Raw genomic sequence first — 17,048 nt, forward strand, 5'->3', positions numbered from 1 at the left:
AACAGACTAGGCCCCCACCACATGGGTTTGCCCCTGCCAATAGGTTCTAACGGAGGACACTGCCCAGGGTCGGTGGGGTGGGCACTGGCCACGTGTCTCGGCCCAGCACACCCTGAGGAGAAGGCCAGTCATGTGTCCAAGGTGGGGGAACTGGGCCCTTGGGTCCCCAAAGTTCTCATGGTGATGGAGGCGTCCGCCCCCCAGGCCTCTGCAGGGTAACTTGGCTGTGGATCAGGCGTGCATGCCCTAGGTAGGGGCGTCTGGTTAGCAAGGTGGGCCTGGATCCTTGGTGCTGCCAGAGGGTCGCAGGGCCCATGCGTCCTGGCCCCGGTACGCTCGGTGGCCGCAGGGGCGGTGGACCGCATACGAGTTCCGGGCCTTGCAGGGCCTGGAATTGGGGCCAGGCACTGCGCTCCACTGGGCCCTGGGGAAGGTGGTCCCGGTAACTCCCAGCCCAGTAGCCCACTTGCAGACATCCCTGTCCGTGCCCACTTCCAGGGCGCCTCGCCAGTGCCCTTCCTCCGCGGGGGCCCTTGTTTGTCGGGCTCGTGGTCCTGCTGTGCCGGCAGTGTGCGGCCCCGGGGTTAGAGGCGTGGTGCAGGCCAGGGGGCGGACCTGTGTGGAGTGAATGAAGGACTCGAGGAACCGATGAATGAAGGCAGGCCGGCGCAGCCTGCTGCGCCCCACAGGGTAAAACTGAAAGTGCAAGCCGGCGTTTTGGAGGGTGGCCGCCCACGTGCCGGTAGCGCAGAGATGTGGGTGGGTTGCCCGGGCCTGGGTTGCGGTAGATGATTTGCCCGGGAGGGGCGGGAGTGGGCGGGGACAGGAGGATGCCCCGCCCCCGGCCCGCCCCGGCGCAGCGCGGGACCCGCGGGTTCCTAGCCGCGCTGAGGTCAGAGGGAGGCGGCCTGTCGTCCGAGCCGAGCGCCTGCGCCGATCCGGGCCGCGGCGGAGCGGAGCCCGAGCGTGGCCGAAGCCGAGCTGAGCGCGCGGCGGAGACGCTGACCCCCCGGCCCCGCGCCGCCGCGGCAGGCCCGGCATGGAGGAGGAGTGCCGGGTGCTCTCCATTCAGAGCCACGTCGTCCGCGGCTACGTGGGCAACCGGGCGGCCACGTTCCCGCTGCAGGTACGCTTACGTAACCCGGAGGTGTCCCCGCGTCCGGCCGTGCGGGCCAGCGAAGGGGTGGCCGCCGCCGGGCCGCGTGACCTTGGCCCGGCAGCCCGGAGGATCTGGAGCGCGGGGTTCCAGACGCGGGCGGGGTAGGCGGGCACTTTGCAGGGGCGGAGGCGGGGCCGCACTTGGACCCAGGAGGGTGGAATGGGGACGGGGTGGGGACGCTATGTTAGAATGAAGACCCCGGGCGCGTGCTGTGAGCACCCGCCAGCCCCCACCCTTTCCCACCGGCCCGACCCTGGGAAAGGGAAAATGCGGAGCAGCGGCCGGAGACCCAGCGAAGGTGGGCGCTGGGCAAGCAGGTCTCTGCACTGCTTACCTGGTGGGCGACCCGTCCCCATCCGGTCCCCGCCCCCTGCGGATCGGGAGGCTCTCCGTGAGGCCCTGGGCGGCCAGGGTGGGCTCCACCCTGCGACTGCCTGTTGAGGGGCGGTCGCCGGGAGGGGATGGGACGGAGGGGGCCTACCTGCAGGTGTTGGCACCGGAGAAGTAAAGCCCAGAGGGCATTTCAGGCCGTGCAGGGTCTGGCTGTAGATGCAGCTTCCTACATGTGTCAGCCTTTCCCTACTAGGGTGCCCACGGGCTTCCTCCTGCTTCCCCCACCTGTGCTCCGTGAGGGGCTCACGGTCTCTCTCTGGGTTATCAGTGAGCACCACTGCTTCCTGTCTCAGCCCCAAGGTTGTGGTTGGGTAGCCCTTGGAGGGTCGGGATGAGGCCTGGGTGCAGTGGGGTGTCAGCGTTGGGGTCACCGTCACTTCCTTGCCCTGTGGGCTAAGCAGGGGGCTGTGCGTCCGGGCTGGTGGCTCTCTTGGACCGTGCACCTCTGGCCCATTGTCCTTGGGTCCTATCCTTGAACAAGGAGCTAGTGTCTGGCCCCTGTTGTGCATGCTGTACGTGAGGGCCCTGTGCTGGACCCTCAAGATCACAAAGGGCCACCCAGTCACAATGGCCTGTAGGTGCCAGCTGGCTGGAGGGGCCGTGGGAAGGGTTGGAACCCTTCAGTAGAGCTTGAGGGCCGACCTGAGGCTGGCCTGCCCATCTTCCGGGGAGGAGGCAGTGGAACAAAGACTTGAAGGTGGCATGGTACAAGGGTTCAAGTCCAACTGACCCGCCTGGCCAGCTCCCTATGATCTTTGAGCACCTGTGGAGATAAGGTGAGGCCCTTGGCCCTCCCATTCCCACCAGCGGGGGTGCAGACCATGGGGGCAGCCAGGGTGCACTCCAGGACTGGCCCCAAGGCCCCAGCTCTTGGTCACTGATTGCTTGGGCAGGGCCTCTATGGTGGGGCAGTGCTGGGGTTGAAAGTGCAGGATCCCTGCAGCAGGGGCAGCCGCAGAAGGTGGAACCAGGAAGTTCCCTACCAGATAGTGGTCCGCCTGCACCCTGCCTAGAGGGAGCTGCCCTTGGCAGAAGTGTGCAGAGGTGTGTAGACTCTGCTGCTTCCCTGGGCCTCTGTCTCTCCCTGTGGCTGCTCCTTTATCTTTCCTTGGGCAAGTTGTTCCTCTGATCATCTATTCCTTGATTTCTAGGCACTGACCCTAAACTTGCAGACCAACATGTCCTTTGCCAATTACTTGATGGGATGCTCCTCCAGACCACCCCCCTTGGGAAGGGCCTCTGAAGGACTGAACCTTGGTTCTCACCTGAGGTCTCCTCTCTATCCAGCATCCTTACCTGTGGTCTTGAGGGACAGACGTCGGGGGTGCTATCCCCCTTCTGTATCTCCAGGGTGGGGGTAGCACCTGTCTCTGACTTAATCCATCCCTGCACTTCCTCTTGTCTGCTTAAAGAAAAACGCACAGCAAGGGAGTTGGAGTTTTAGTCATGGACTTACTGAGGACTGTAAGGGGGACAGTCTCTCAGGGCACTGCTCCAGAGAGGTCAGGGAGAGGCCAGTTTGTACATGAGGTTTTGGGAGCTGGGAAATACTTGCATTCAAGCTTACTTCTGGGTAAAAGATTACTGCTAATCACGAAGAACAGATATCTTAAGTTATTGATTTTAGTGGTATTCTAAGTATGGAAAGATGCAGGAATTTGAAATTCTTTCTGAGATACGCATCTAACATCTGTTTATCCAAAGCACTGAGTACCTGCTCCTGTTTTTTATATCCTGAATTCCTCAGATGGGCTGCTGTGGCTTAGACTTAACCCTCGTAAAATTGGAAGTGAGCCAGGCTCTTTTGTTATTTATTCACACTCCCCTGGAGGCTCATTCTTAAGCTGGGGACTTGAAGAGGCTGCCTTCCACCTTGAGCTCTCTAGTGCTCAGTTGCCTCATCTGTGGAATGGGCATAGAGCCTGACTCCAAGGACTCAATAAGGGTGACCATCCCTGGGAAGTGCCTCGGAGGTGCTGGCTGCTGAGTGAGGTGGCCGCAGTGCCCAGGGTGCTTTTCTTAGTCCTCTCTGCAGAAAGACCAGACAGGGAGGTAGGGCCAGTGGGCAGCCAAGTGTGCCTGGGGCATCTAAGGGAGGCCAGGGCCTCCATCAGGCCTGGATCACATCCTTACCTGTGTCCTTTGCCCTAATCATTTCCTCCTCCTAACGTAGCCTTGGGCGGGTGGAAAAAGCTGAGGAGGGGAAGAAAGCAGAGAGGGTGGCTCTCAAAACGTGCTCCACCAAACCAAGCCCACCTTGATGGTGTGAACTATGAGAGAATTGAAAGGTTGTTGCTGAACCACGAAAGACGCCGGGATTCTTGGCCTCCGGAGGAGAAGAATTCAACCCAGGGCCAGAGACGAGGCTTGATCGCTCAGAGCTTTTTAAAGTTTTATTAAAGTATAAAAGAGAGAGGAAAAGCTTCTGACATAGACATCAGAAGGGGGCAGAAAGAGTGCCCCTCACTAGTGCCAGCAATGGAGTTATATACTTCTAATTAGTTATTGGGCTTCCCTGGTGGCTCAGAGGTTAAAGCGTCTGCCTGCAACTCGGGAGACCTGGGTTCGATCCCTGGGTCAGGAAGATCCCCTGGAGAAGGAAATGGCAACCCACTCCAGTGTTCTTGCCTTAATTAGTTATTACAGTGAATCCAAAGAATGTCTGGAGGTTGTAAAGACCTTACTAGACCCACTCCCATAATTTACATTTTAAAATAACAGGATTAGCCAGAAAGGGTGGGGGGGAGTTCCCAGAAACTGTCCTCAAGCAGGATACATTATTGTTATGCAATCCTAAGGAATGTAGAGGGGAAAAAAGTTTGTCCTTTCCTCTTCCTTGAGAATTTCAAGGGAATTTCAAGGGAATTTCCCTCTCTCCTTGGGGACCTCCAGACTTCTTTTCAGCCTGCCTAGGAATTGACTCTCTCAGAATAATAAACTTTGTTTCAGCCACGTGAGCACTCACACGGTCCTCGTTTGAGGTCCCACTTGGGACACACAGTTAGCCCATATGAGAAGAATTTCCAGAGATTTTCCGTAGCTCACTGTACACTTTCTCCCATGGCCACTTAGTGCTTCCTTGTCCAGAGTCCAGATTCCCCACAAGTTTACTCACGCTTGCTTTGGCTAGGCTGCCGAGCTCTTGTAAGGGCTACAGGAGGCTCCGTGGGGTCTTCTGTAGGCATTTTGCTCCCCACTCAACATGTGAGCACTGCAGGAGCACAGAGGGGCAGGGCATGGTGCAGGATGGGCTGCGGGTGAACAGAGCCTGGAAGTGGCCGTGCCTTGCACGATTCCAGCAGGTGTCCCCTGACTACAGAGCTGTGCCGAGTTCTGAAAATGTTCTGAATTTTGATGGATGCTGTACAGCTGGAGACGCCACAGGTGGGGTTACCCACACAGCTGACTGTGGGAAGAGAGCTTGGAAATGGCAGGAGAAGGTGGGGTCTGGCCGGGCCCCACAAATGTGGGGAGGCAAAATATGCACTTGTGCGGGGTGGAGAGGCTGCCGGTGGAGGGGTGCTGACCCGGTGCCCGCGTCTTGGAGAAATGGCTCAGGGGCCCCCGTGCCCCCCAGACATTCTCAGCCTCATCTGCACAGTGAGAACAGTCCTGTTAGTGATGACATGGTGCCAAGCTCCCAGGTTCTGCTTGTGGTGGGGTGCAGTGTGGATCCCTGCCCAGGGACCTCCCACCATTCCCAGAGTTGTCCTGGCTAGACGTCTGCAAGCTAGATGTCTGGGCTTCAGGGCTCTGGTTCTCAAACTGCTTTTTGCCAGGTCCCCACAGGCTTCCCTGGCGGCTCAGATGGTATAGAATCTGCCTGCAATGCAGGAGACCCGGATTTGATCCCTGGGCAGGAAAGATCTCCTGAAGAAGGAAATGGCAACCCCCTCCAGTATTCTTGCCCGGAGAATCCCATGAACAGAGGAGTCTAGAGAGCTACAGTCCATGGAGTCGCAAAGAGTTGTACACGATTGAGCGACTATCACTCACAGGCTACAGTCCAAAGGGTCAAAAAGTGTCAGATGCAACTGAGCGATCAACACTTAATACCACAGCACGCTGGTGGCGGTCTCAGGTGGGTAGCCTGCAGGCAGCTGCCTTCCCTGGGCAGAGAAAAATGGTAACACAGAAGAGAAAGGACCAGAACCTTGACTGTGGTTTTGGATTTGTTTCTGGGCTCGAGTTCATAGTCCGTTTTAGTGGCTGAGGGGCACGTGCTGCTGTGACCAGCAACAGCAGGTAGAGCTGTGGGCAGGGTACTCCTCATCGGCAGTGAGCGAGGGAAGTGAGAGGGTGGGCTCGTGCCTTCCTGTCCTGTCTCTGGTGGTGGGGACTGCAGGTCAACGGCGTCATGCCTATGATGCTTCCAGGGCCCCTTCCCCGGGCAGACCCTGGGACCTCTCGCTGTTCTGACCTTGATTCTAGGGAGAGAAAAGGGAAGGGGTGGATGGACCCAGTGTGGCCTCCTCCCAGCCTGGACTCTGTGGGCTGCTTTCCTCTTGGAAGTGGAAAACCTCATGTTCTTCCTGGCTGGAAGTGTACTTCTGAGCCCCCTCTGTGTTAGGGAAGACAGGCTTGTTGATCCAGCAGCTCCTCCTGTGTTTTCATAGGTCCCACCCATCCTCTTGTGGCTCAGACAGTAAAGAATCTGAAGATCCTGTGGAGAAGGGAATGGCTACCCTCCCCAGTATTCTTGCCTGGAGAATTCCATGGACAGAGGAACCTGGTGGGCTACAGTCCATGGGGTCGCAAAGAGTTGGACACGACTAAGCGACTAACACTTCCACCTCACTCCCATTGTCTAGCAGCCCCACAACCCCACTCCTGCCCTACTGCTTCCCGGTTTTTTTGGTGAAAACACAGCAGGGGTCTTCCCTGGTTGTCTAGTGCTCTGGGCCCCCAATGTAGGAAGCCTGGGTTTGATCCTGGTCTGGGAAGTAAGATCCTGCATGCCACGTGGTACAGTCGAAAGAGAGAAACAAAAATACAGCAGGTACACGCGGCCTTAGGCTCTGTATGAGTTTCTGGGGGGCGGCCATAGCAGAGTACCACAGAGGGGCTTAGAATCGTGGATTTATTCTCCCGCAGTTCTAGAGGCCAAGAGTCTGAAGTTAGGATGCTGACTGGGCCGTGATCCCTCCCCCAGACGCTGGAGGGGAGGGTCCTTCCTGCCTCTTGCAGCTTCTAGGGGGCTCCAGGTATCCTTGGCTTGTGGCCACATCACTCCAGTCCGTGCATCTGTTGCATGGCCTGCTCCTGTGTGTCTCAAATAAGCACCTTTGTCATTGGCTGTGGGGTCTACTGACACAATCCAAGGCCATCTTGGCTTGAGATGCTTAGCTTGATTGTATCTTGCCAGACCCAGTTTCCAGTTCAGTATGTGCATGAATCCTCAGCCAGAATGTATTTCAGGGGCTGCTGTTCAATTCACTGTGAGTTAAAAGGAGCCTGTTCAGAGAGATTTAAAAGCGACCCAAATTGGGTGTTTAATTAAAGCCCCAGCATCCAAAAGCTGTCTTCTGGGAAGAATAGCACAGGCGGGAGTTGAACTGCTGCCTCAGCCGCGACTCTTGTGTCTCCCTCCAGCCGCTAGGCACTTCTCCTGCCAGGGCGGCCAGCACTTGCGATGCCAACAGGCACTCTGCTGGGCAGATGAGTCTTTCTGAGGGTGTCCAGGCAGGTGGTAGCTGGCCTCGTGCCGGATGTGTGGTGCGCGCTTCCTTCTGAGGCCGTGTTTGGATTGGCACGGTAGCCTCGGGCATGCAGGACCTCTGCTGGGGTCACTGGAGGCCCAGGGTGCCACCTTGAAGGACCATGCTGGGGGGTGGGGGGCACATAAATAATTCTGTGACCTTGAGAATCTGATTTGGGACCTTAGCTCAGAACCCACTTCAGTACTGTGTTGCCGAGACTACAGGCAGCCCTGGAAGGTGGGTCAGGGGTTGTCTCATTTGGGGGCCTATATAGAAACCCACCTCGTTCTCTGACTCTCCTGGCCCCTCGGTGCAGAAGCAGAGCCGAGACATCCAGCAGGGCTGGAGACGGTTTCTTGTGCAGGGACCTCAAAGCCAGGCCTGTTTGCCAGTGGACTGGCTTGGACACCCGGCAGGAAGGGGTAGGCTGGGGGGCAGCCGACTGTGCAGAGAGGCCCTGGACTGGAAACCTAGGTTCACACCCTCCCTGCCTAGTGATGGGGCCACAGGAGCTGAGCAGAGGCCGCAGAGCTGCCCAGCAAGCAAGTGTGGACAGCTCACCCCGGCCTCTCCTAGAGGCTTGTGACTGGTGGTAGTGGGGACGCTTCCGGCCATAAGCAGCTTATTTTCCACCTCTCCCCTTTAAGAACCGCCTGAACTGTAAAGTGGCCCTGTTCAGAGGCTCTCTTGATTCATCTTAAAACACTTGGTCCTTGGAAAATCTTTACGCTTTTTCATTAGAATTCCTTGGATAAAAAGGACCTTTTCTGTCAGGACTGAGTTTGAAAGATGCTGGAAGGATGTCACCTGCCCTTTAAAAGACGTAGTGTTTGCCATTAAGGTTTTCGTGGTGGCACGTGCATTGGCAGACAGTGCCAGGGAGTCAGTGCCCAAAAGCACACCTTCTTCCTACCCCGCCTCGGGCCCCCTGCCGCTTCCCAGAGGAGCGCACCAGTGCTGGAACCCCGTGACCTGGGACGCTGTGCTCTGCTTGCTTCCCTCCGGAAGTCCCCGTCTCGCCCAGTGTGTCCCAACCCTGGAACTTAGGTGTTGCTTCAGCATTTCTCCTGCCTTTTGTATTTTCCCAAGAATCTCCAGAATTGCTCAATATCTTGATTTTGTAACCCTTTCTTAGTTTGGGGCTGAAATTTGTGTCATTCCTCTTTGCCTGTCATGTAGAAAAGCAAGAACTTAATGGCCTGTGGGGGGAGGTATACCCATGTGTGCGAGTGTGTTGTGTGTGTGTGTGTGTGTGTGCTCAGCTGTGGGTGTGTACATGTGGGTGCGCGTGTGCAGTTGTGTGGTGTGACGTCTGCCTCATGCTGGCATGACCACCCCTCACAGGGACCTCTCTGTAAGGTCTGTGCTGAGAGGCCCCTGGCCTGGAAACCTGAGCAGGTGTCCGTGAGCAGGGCTGTGACCGCACACAGAGGGACCCCCCTGGCAGTGTGGCTCATGGGCCTGGATGTCCCTGGAGCTCACCCACATGGAGCTTTTGAAATAAGAGCGGCCAGCTCTGCTCAGAGTGCTCCGGGAGAGTGCCGCCAAGGGTAGAGTAGATGGAGTTTGTCCAGGAGAGAGGAATGTGTGGAGCCACGGCTCAGCCGAGGAGGGACAGCCCCTCCCGTCCCCTGACCAGAGCTGCAGCCCTGTCCCCCGTCTGTAGCTGGTGCTGCTGGGAGCTTGGGCCAAGACCGCCTCTCTCAGGGTGGTGCCCAGCTGAACCTGACCAGCGAGTGTGCGGGGCCTGGTGGCCGGGGTGGGTGCACTGCGCTGGGAGCAGGGCTGGGGCCAGGGTGAGGGGGTCCGGGGCCAGCCGCCCAGGAGACGAGGGCGCATGTGGGGCAAAGGTGGCCTTGGGACTTAAGGCGAGCCGGGTGGGGGTGAGGGGGCTGCAGCACTGTTCAAGGGACACAGGGCTGTTCCCTGTTGGAGCTCCCGTGGGAGATGAGGGGCGGGTGGTTTCGAGTTGGGCTGAGTGGTCAGGCTGACCAGGGGCGGGTAGAGAAAGGGACCCTGGAGTACCCAAGGCTGATCAGTCGGACCACAGGCACATGGCTTTCCTGTGTCCTCTCTTTGCTAATTCTGATTTCCTAGGCGAGTGACTGAAAAGGTCTTGCAAAACAGGCCTCGGTGAAGGTTTTGAAGATGGTGAAGTGAGTCCTCTCGCTGCCCAGCCCCTGACCCTCCCGTGGAGGAAGCTGCGTGGCCTGGGCTTCCCGGCTGTGTGTTCTGCGTGCTCTCGCTGTCTGTGCCTGGCTGTCAGCAGTGGTTGATGACTCAGCATCCAGGCGGAAGTAGGGATGTGGCTTTAGGCCCCCAGCACATGTAGCTGCCCTCAGGAGGGATGCTGTGCCTAACGGGTGGACTGAGGTCCACGTTGCTGGGACGTGGGGGGACTGTGTGGACGTTGTCTTTGATGTCACTGTTCTTTGTGGCGGACGCCCCTGGAGCTTCTGAATGTGCTCTTCTAGGTGGGCGTGCACGCCAGCCATTGGGGTCTCCCCTGCCCTGGGGGAGAGGTGGGAAGCTGGAGCGTGGGGTTGAGGAACGGGCCCTGTCTGATGCCCGAAGGGCCTCTGTTTTGCCTGTGCATCTTGTTGGCCATCCCGGGTCTGAGACTGTGTCCCCAGCATTAGACATGCTCACGTGGTCCCGTGGAGCCAGGTTTCCTCAGCAGCTGAGTGAGCTTGAACTGGCACGACCTTGGTGGGCAGCAGACCAGCTGGACATGGAGCCTCTTGGCTGAGACTCTAGTTCTTTCTGAAGCGGAGCCCGAAGCACGGCTTTGGCCCCCAGCCTTCATTCAGAGGCCCACAGGGCGATGGACTCATCCCAGAGGGTCACAGTGGCAGGGAGCGCAAACTCCCAAACCCCCCTACAAAGCCTGGGTGCTCTAGTGGAGGCTGAGAAGACAAGGTTTCCAACAAGGTCTTGGAGCCAAGAGTCCCTGTTTCAGACTCGGGGGAGCTCACAGAGGCCCAGAGGCAGAAGGACTTTGGGGTTTCAGAGAGTGTGTGGAATTCAGTTGGTGGGACGCACAGCCTGGGGTTTGGGCCTCATTCCACGGGTAACCCTCGAAGGTTGGTGTCTGCGGGGTGCTTTGGGGAGCAGGGGAAGGACAGCACAGAGGCTCCCTGGATGGGAGCTAGGACTTGAAACAGGCCCGCTTGAGAATTCCAGCAGCACCTGCCCCTGGCTGCACTGGGCTGGGGACAGTGAGGGAGGGAGGGTTAGGCCCGAGATGGTGCTCTCCCTGATCTCTGAAGGCCTCCCCTCCCCTCCCCTTCCCGTGCTGAACTAGCCAATTCTTCCTCTTTTTTTCTTAAAATGAGTCTTGTTGCTGGTAAATGGTGAAAAGCTGGCAGGGGTGGGGCAGGGCCGATTTCCCTGGTGTAATTCTGCCAGCTGACCACCAGCTGCCATTCTGGGTTGGAAGACAGGCTGAGTGGCCGCTGGAGCCAAGGATGTGGCCGCAGCTGATCGGGGTGGGAGCTGGGGCAGGTAGCAGACTTACTGGTGTACAGGTCACTGGAGCCAGGTGAGCTAGCTTTGTGGCTGCACGGTGGCCTTGCTCCCCACGCAGCCTGCGTGCTCAGGGCCAGCAGAGCGCTGAGAACTCTCCTTCAGGACACGTGGACATCCTCTTCCGCCTGTCAGAGAACTTTGCTTGGCTTGTTTTCAAGTGGAAATGTAGTTGATTTACGATGCTGTGCTAATTTCAGGAGTATAGCACGGTGACCCAGTTAATACGTGTGTGTTCTTTTCCATGATAGTTTATTATAAGACACTGAATATAATTCCTATGTTATAGAGTAAATCCTTGCTGTTTATCTTCTAGATGTAGTGACATGTCCGGATATTCTTAACTGATCCCTTGCCCTGCTTCCTTTCCCCATAAGTTTGTTTTCTGTGTCTGTGAGTGTGTTTCTGGTTTTGTATTATTTTTTAGTATCCATATATATGTGATATCATATAATATTTGTCTTTCTTTGTCTGACTTCACTTAGTATATAATCTCTACATCCATCCATGTTGCTGCAAATAGCATTATTTCATTCCCTGCTTATGGCTGAGTACTATTTCATTAGTATCACCAACTCTATGAACATGAATTTGAGCAAACTCTAGGAGATGGTGAAGGACAGGGAAGCCTGGCGTGCTGCAGACCACGGGGTCGCAAAGGGTCAGACAGGACTCAGTGACTGAACACCACGTCTTCCACTTGTTGGTCACGTTGTTTGCACGTATTCTCCCAGCCCATAGATTGTCTTTTTGGTTTGTTTATGGTTTGCTGTGGAGAAGCATTCAAGTTCGATTACGTCCCATTTGTTTGTTTTTGCCTTTATTTCTCTTAGGAAAAGAGAACTCTGCTCCTAAGGGTGCGTGTGAATAGACTGGACTCCCTGGTGGCTCCACCCACACTCAGTGGGGTTGTGTAAGGGCAAGCACGGGGAGAGGGGTGAGCGCGGGGAAGTGGAGCCGGGGCTCTTTACATCTGACTGGTTTCCTTTGCTGTTATTCCTCATGCTCAGTAACTGTTTGCCCTGCATTCTTTTGTTCTCTGAAGATCATTAGTTACCGAGACCTGTTCAAGGGCAAGCGCTGTGACCAGGCCCGGGTCACAACATGGCTTAGACCAAACGTTTAGACTAGCCATGCCTGGGTCTTTCTCCAGGGCCCGCCTCCCCTGTCTGCTTACAGTCGGGACTTAAAGCTCAGGGAGACGGGATGTTTACGGCTATGCGATGGGGGTGCTGGGAGCCATGGAGAGATCACAGAGTGGATTCAGCTGCTTCCGGGGGCCCCTCCTCGTGGGTAAAGAAAACCGGGGCTGGGGAAGGTGACCAGCAGGGGCAGGACCCTCCATCTCTGGTCTCCCTCCACCCCTCCCGACCCCCGTGTCCCGTCAGAAGCCCCTAGCTGAGCACAGATGTGCCATCCAGGGTCCCAGCCCCAGATCCCAGAGCTGAGCACAGAAGCAGAGGTTTGAGTTGGAAGACGAGGTGTTAACAACAGGCACCTCCTTTCTCTGGGGTCCCCCGTTTCCCATCAGGGAGCCGGGCCCTGTGTCTTGGCTTTTTGCTGCACCTGCCCAACCCTGCACGAGGCTTTGACAGGGCCCCTCACACGAGCCTATCATGCCAACAAATAAGCTGCTGGTGTGTGAAATGGAGATGTCAGCCCGGCGCTTAGCGCTATCGTTTAAAAACAGAAAATAGCTGCTTCGCGTGTGCTGGCTCTGAAGGACTAATTATCTACGCTTCCAGAAGCAATGGAGCGAGGTATTCTGGCAGGATTTGCAGGATTTGTGTCATCGTTGCTTCAAATCTGTTTCTTTGGAGTTGATTAGAATTTAGGGATCTGAAATACCGTGAGCTCTGTCTGTCTAGGAGGCCCTGAAATCTGGCAAGAAAATTCGCAAATTGCCAGTTTTAACTTTCTAGGTTAGACTGTGGAATTTTTCCTTGATTTAAGTCCTCATAATACTGGCTTTTTAGAAAGACTTCATAAGTGTACAGCTCAATGAATTCACAAAAGGAGCATGCCTGGTAACCACAGCCCCCATGAAGAGCTGGGGTGTGGCCCACATCCACACCTGGGGACCCTCAGTCCTGCTCTGACACCCGCAGAGACAGACACTCTTGTGGCCAGAGAGCTTTGCTTGTTTGGGGACATTGAGGTGACACCCAGAAGTTGTTGGTGTTCAGGTGAAGTCAAGGGGGGAGGGTTTGGTAAGTTCCTGGTGGACAGGAAGTGGGGGACAGCCAGGGACTGTCTGTCCACTGGACCAGTTATGGCAAAGGGCCTTTGTTCTCATCTTCAGTGGAGGGAGCATGCCCGAAGGTCAGGGGCCACGTCTAATGGGGGTCCCGGCAGTGGGTCCTGAGGCTCAGTCTCCGCACCCTAGCCTCATCTTCCCACCCCCCGGTCAGCGGTGGCACCTCCACCCCCATCAGCAGTGGAGCTCAGGGACAAGCACCTGACTCCCGGGGCCCCTCACACTGTCTGCCACACTCCCCACCCTGCAGGGCGCCATCTTCTCACTTCCCTCGGTGTGGCTTCTTTGCTGGGGTTGCTGGTGGAAGTGAACCTCCCAGCTGAGACCTAGCTGGGCATAGGGAGGGAACTGGGGACCGGGGCCAGGGTGCAGAGTGAGGGGCTCGTGAGAGTGTCATGAGTGGTGTGTCTGGTGAACACGTGACTCCTCATCAGACCCTGCTTTGTGCTGCCAGCCCCAGAGCACGGGGTCTCGACTGCGTGTAGAAGAGGGGTAGGGAGAGAGGGCATAGAGAGGGGTCAGGTGAGCCCAGGAGAGGAGGAGGGAGCACGGGATCTCGACCTCCTGTAAAAAGTGGGGAGCATAGATGAGGGTCAGGCGAGTCCGGGAGAGGAGGGACCTTCCGGGCAGACAGGTGGCCCCTGCAGCCTTGTGCGGGCAGGTGCCAGGCACCAGAACCCACCCTCGCCTCCCTTACCCGCTGTGCCCCCAGAGCTCTGGAGAGGCTGCTGACGCAGATGGGCGTCCAAGCCCCAGCAATGGCTGGGTGACCTGAGCTGGGGCCAGTGAGGCTGGCCCAGTGGGGTGGAGTCCCTGTTGTCTGGGGGCGGGTCTGTGGCTGCAGTTGTCTCTGGATCTTGGGCCCCAGCCGGGCGCCTTTCTCCCCAGCTGACCTGGGAGAATGCAGGGGCTACAAGCCTGGCTCCCAGGGAGGGAGTGGGAGCCCTTGGCCTCATCCCCCGATCCGATCCATGTGGGGGCCTCAGCAGAGAGGGCCTGACTGCCCTCTTAGTGTTTGAACAGATGGATCCCGTGCTGGTCTCTGAGCATTTTCATTTGGTGGCAGTTCCAGCAGGTGGGCCATGCATGGCCCCTGAGCCTTGGCCTTTGGGGCTGGCTGCTCCCCACACTCCCCATCACCTCCATGCTCATCCCTGCAGTTGTGGGTGCCGAGGCTGCGCTGGAGAGACCCTCCTCCTGTTCTCCAGGTCGGAGACCCTCCTGCCTGCCCCAGGCCGTGTCAGGCACCTGCCATGTGTCAGTGCAGGCCCGCCAGCTCTCTTACACCCGTTCCTTCTCTGTCCATCTTGCAGGTTTTGGGGTTTGAGGTCGATGCGGTGAACTCTGTCCAGTTTTCAAACCACACAGGTAAGGTGTTGGTCTCAGCCATCCTGGCAGAGCTGGGTGTGGGCATGGGAAGTGGTCCCTTAGATTCGGAGAGCTGCCCCCCTCATCTTACAGACAATAGAGCATGTGGGGGGTGAGTTTGCCAGCTCCACGTTTAACTCAGCTCAGCTGCTTTGGTGGCTGGACGACCCAGGTGGGTGACGTGACGTCTGGTCCCCAGTTTCCTCCTTGAGCTGAGGTTGGTGATCCAAGCACCTGCTCAGGGGGCCCCCCACCTGGGTGACACTGTGGGCTGGAGCACTGCCACAAGCTCTTGCTTCTCTGAACATCGGTGCCAAATCGAATCTCAGAGATAGTTCTGAGTGAAGTAGAAAGGGAGAGCTTTATTGCTTTGCTAGGCAAAGGGGGACACAGTGGGCTCATACCCTCAAAACCCAGTGTCCCAACTTGGGGAAGACAGTGACAAGTTTTATGGTAAAAGAGGGAGCGATCAGATCGACATTGTTCTGAGGGGTGGGTGGTGAGGTAAGTAAGAGTCAACATCAGCAACCTTCAGGTCCAGCTGGTCTGGGGTCTGCATGCTTGTGGGCAGCATACCAAGGTTAATCGTTAACTTTTCCCACCTGGAGTGGCTTTCGGTATCTGCAAAAACAGCTCGGAGACATTGTTGTGTGTACTCTGGCGATGGAGAAACAGGACCTTGCCCAAGGCTGCTCTTGACTGTTTGTTTCTCCCTGGTCTCGCATCCCCTCCCTTCCCTAATGTGAACAACTGCTTGAATCCACCCACTGGAACTCGGAAGGTCATGGAGGCCGAGTGAAGGCTGTTTTCTATAATCAAAGAGATGAGGGCACCGAAAGGCCTTGTGCCGAGGAACCCCACCGGGCCCTGATGGTATTAGGAGGAGAGAAGGTTCTGGCTTTCTCTATTAAGACCCCGAGCCTCGGGGACCCCGTGTGAGTGTGTCTCTGTGTACGGGGACCCAAGGGCAGCCCGTGGGATTGCTGGCTCGGATTCATGAGGTCTCGGCCCTTGGAAAGCCCCTGAAACACCAGGCAAGGGCCCTGTGGCCTCGGATCCGCCCTGCCCTGAGTTAATGGCATCAGGGGGACAAAGCCTCTCAGTTCTTAGAAATGTCACCACGTCCCTTCTTTGAAGTTACTATGAACCCAGACGGAATCTCGGAGCACAGAACGTCCCAGAAGCTCTGGCAGGTGGCCCAGCATCAGATATGCGGAAAGGTGCCTGGTTCTTGGCGGGAGTGGGGAACAGACATCAGTGGAGGAGGAACTATGCTGGGTTCAGATGGAGAACATAGCGCTCTCAGTAAACAGCCTTTCCTGCCATTGCTCCCCCAGTGTACTGGGCACAATGACATTTGGACGCGTCCCCAGAAGTTGTCAGTCCAGCGAACCTCCCCAGAGCTTATAGGTTTTACCGCCCTCTTTTTTGCTTTTTTCTTTTTGTTTTTAAAGTAAAAGAGCCAATTTGGCTTAGACTTTAAGCCTCCCCTCCAGGGCAGCCCCTGCCTGCGGCCAGCATTCTCCAGTTGCTCCTTCAGCAGGGCTTTCCTGTTACGGGCTATCCCAGCCCTTGGGCAGTGGCTGGGAGGAGCTGGACGGGGCTGGAGGTCGGTGGGTGAGGCAGGCCAGCCGTCCAGCAGGTAGAGTTCAGAGTGTGACTGTGGTTGTAATCCACTGCCAGCCTGGTGGTGTCCCCCCCTGGGGGGCGGGATCAGGTGCACAGGAAGGAGCTGGGACCCTTGGGGTCAGCCTCCGCGGTTTCTTTCATTTGTAAATTGTAAGTTGAGCGGCATGGATGGAGGACCCCAGTGCCCATCTTTCAGAAGGGTCTCCTGAGTTAGGAGAGGAGAGAGAGGGCTGTGGCGGGAATTGGAGGGGTGGTGCGGAGGGCGGGCGGGGATGTGCTCTGAACATTGTGAGCCTGAACCTTCTCATCTCGTTAGGAAGTTGGCCTCCTGGGTGGGAGTGGGGGGTGTTTGAGACCCCGCAGGGGCTGACTTGCGTGTTACGGACTGCAGTGTGTCCCCTCGATTCACCTGTCAAGATCCTGACTCCTGGAACCTCAAATGTGACTGTTTAGAGATGAGGCCTTTAAAGAGGTAGTTAAAGGTGAGTGGGGTCACTGGGGTGGCCCTGCTCCCATCTGACTGGTGTCCTTAGAGGAGATCAGGACACAGACACACACATGGATGACCACGTGAGGACGGAGGAGGAGCCGGCCCTGCGACACCTCGATCCTGGACTCTGGCCTCGAGGACCACAGAGGCCTGGGGTTCTCGATCATAGCAGTCCTCGGACAAGAACGCGGTGCACATGCGGTGGGGTCAAGCCCCACGATGTCGGGAATTCCCTGGTGGTCCACTGGTTAGGATTTGGTGCTTTCACCGCCAGGTGTCCAGGTTCAGTCCCTGGTTTGGGAACTGAGATCCCACAAGATCTGCACGAGAACCACAACAAACAACCCACCCTGTCTGGAAGGATGTTCGGAAAACCACGGGTCAGGAGTGACTCTGGTTCCTCCCACCTGGACCATGGAATTCCGTGGCAGCAACGCTTGTGGGGGTCCAGCCAGGGCTGCCGGCTCTGAGCAGAACCAGAACCTGTGGGGACACCCTGCTGAGGGGTGGTCACCTTGCCTCAGGACC

At 57.1% G+C, this 17,048-nt stretch overlaps 1 protein-coding gene across 1 annotated transcript in view; it reads left to right on the top strand.

The window, feature by feature from the left end:
* Window positions 1-863: 863 nt before the first annotated feature.
* PDXK (pyridoxal kinase) overlaps window positions 864-17,048 on the top strand; it is a 31,021-nt gene continuing 14,836 nt past the window's right edge. Inside the window, exons 1-2 of the mRNA XM_027547174.1 lie at window positions 864-1,126; window positions 14,347-14,401. Coding sequence (XP_027402975.1) covers window positions 1,040-1,126; window positions 14,347-14,401 — 142 coding nt within the window. The 5' untranslated portion in view covers window positions 864-1,039. The remainder of the gene's footprint in view (window positions 1,127-14,346; window positions 14,402-17,048) is intronic.

This window comes from Bos indicus x Bos taurus, chromosome 1, assembly GCF_003369695.1.
Source record: "Bos indicus x Bos taurus breed Angus x Brahman F1 hybrid chromosome 1, Bos_hybrid_MaternalHap_v2.0, whole genome shotgun sequence".
In the NCBI taxonomy this organism is placed as follows: Eukaryota; Metazoa; Chordata; class Mammalia; order Artiodactyla; family Bovidae; genus Bos; species Bos indicus x Bos taurus.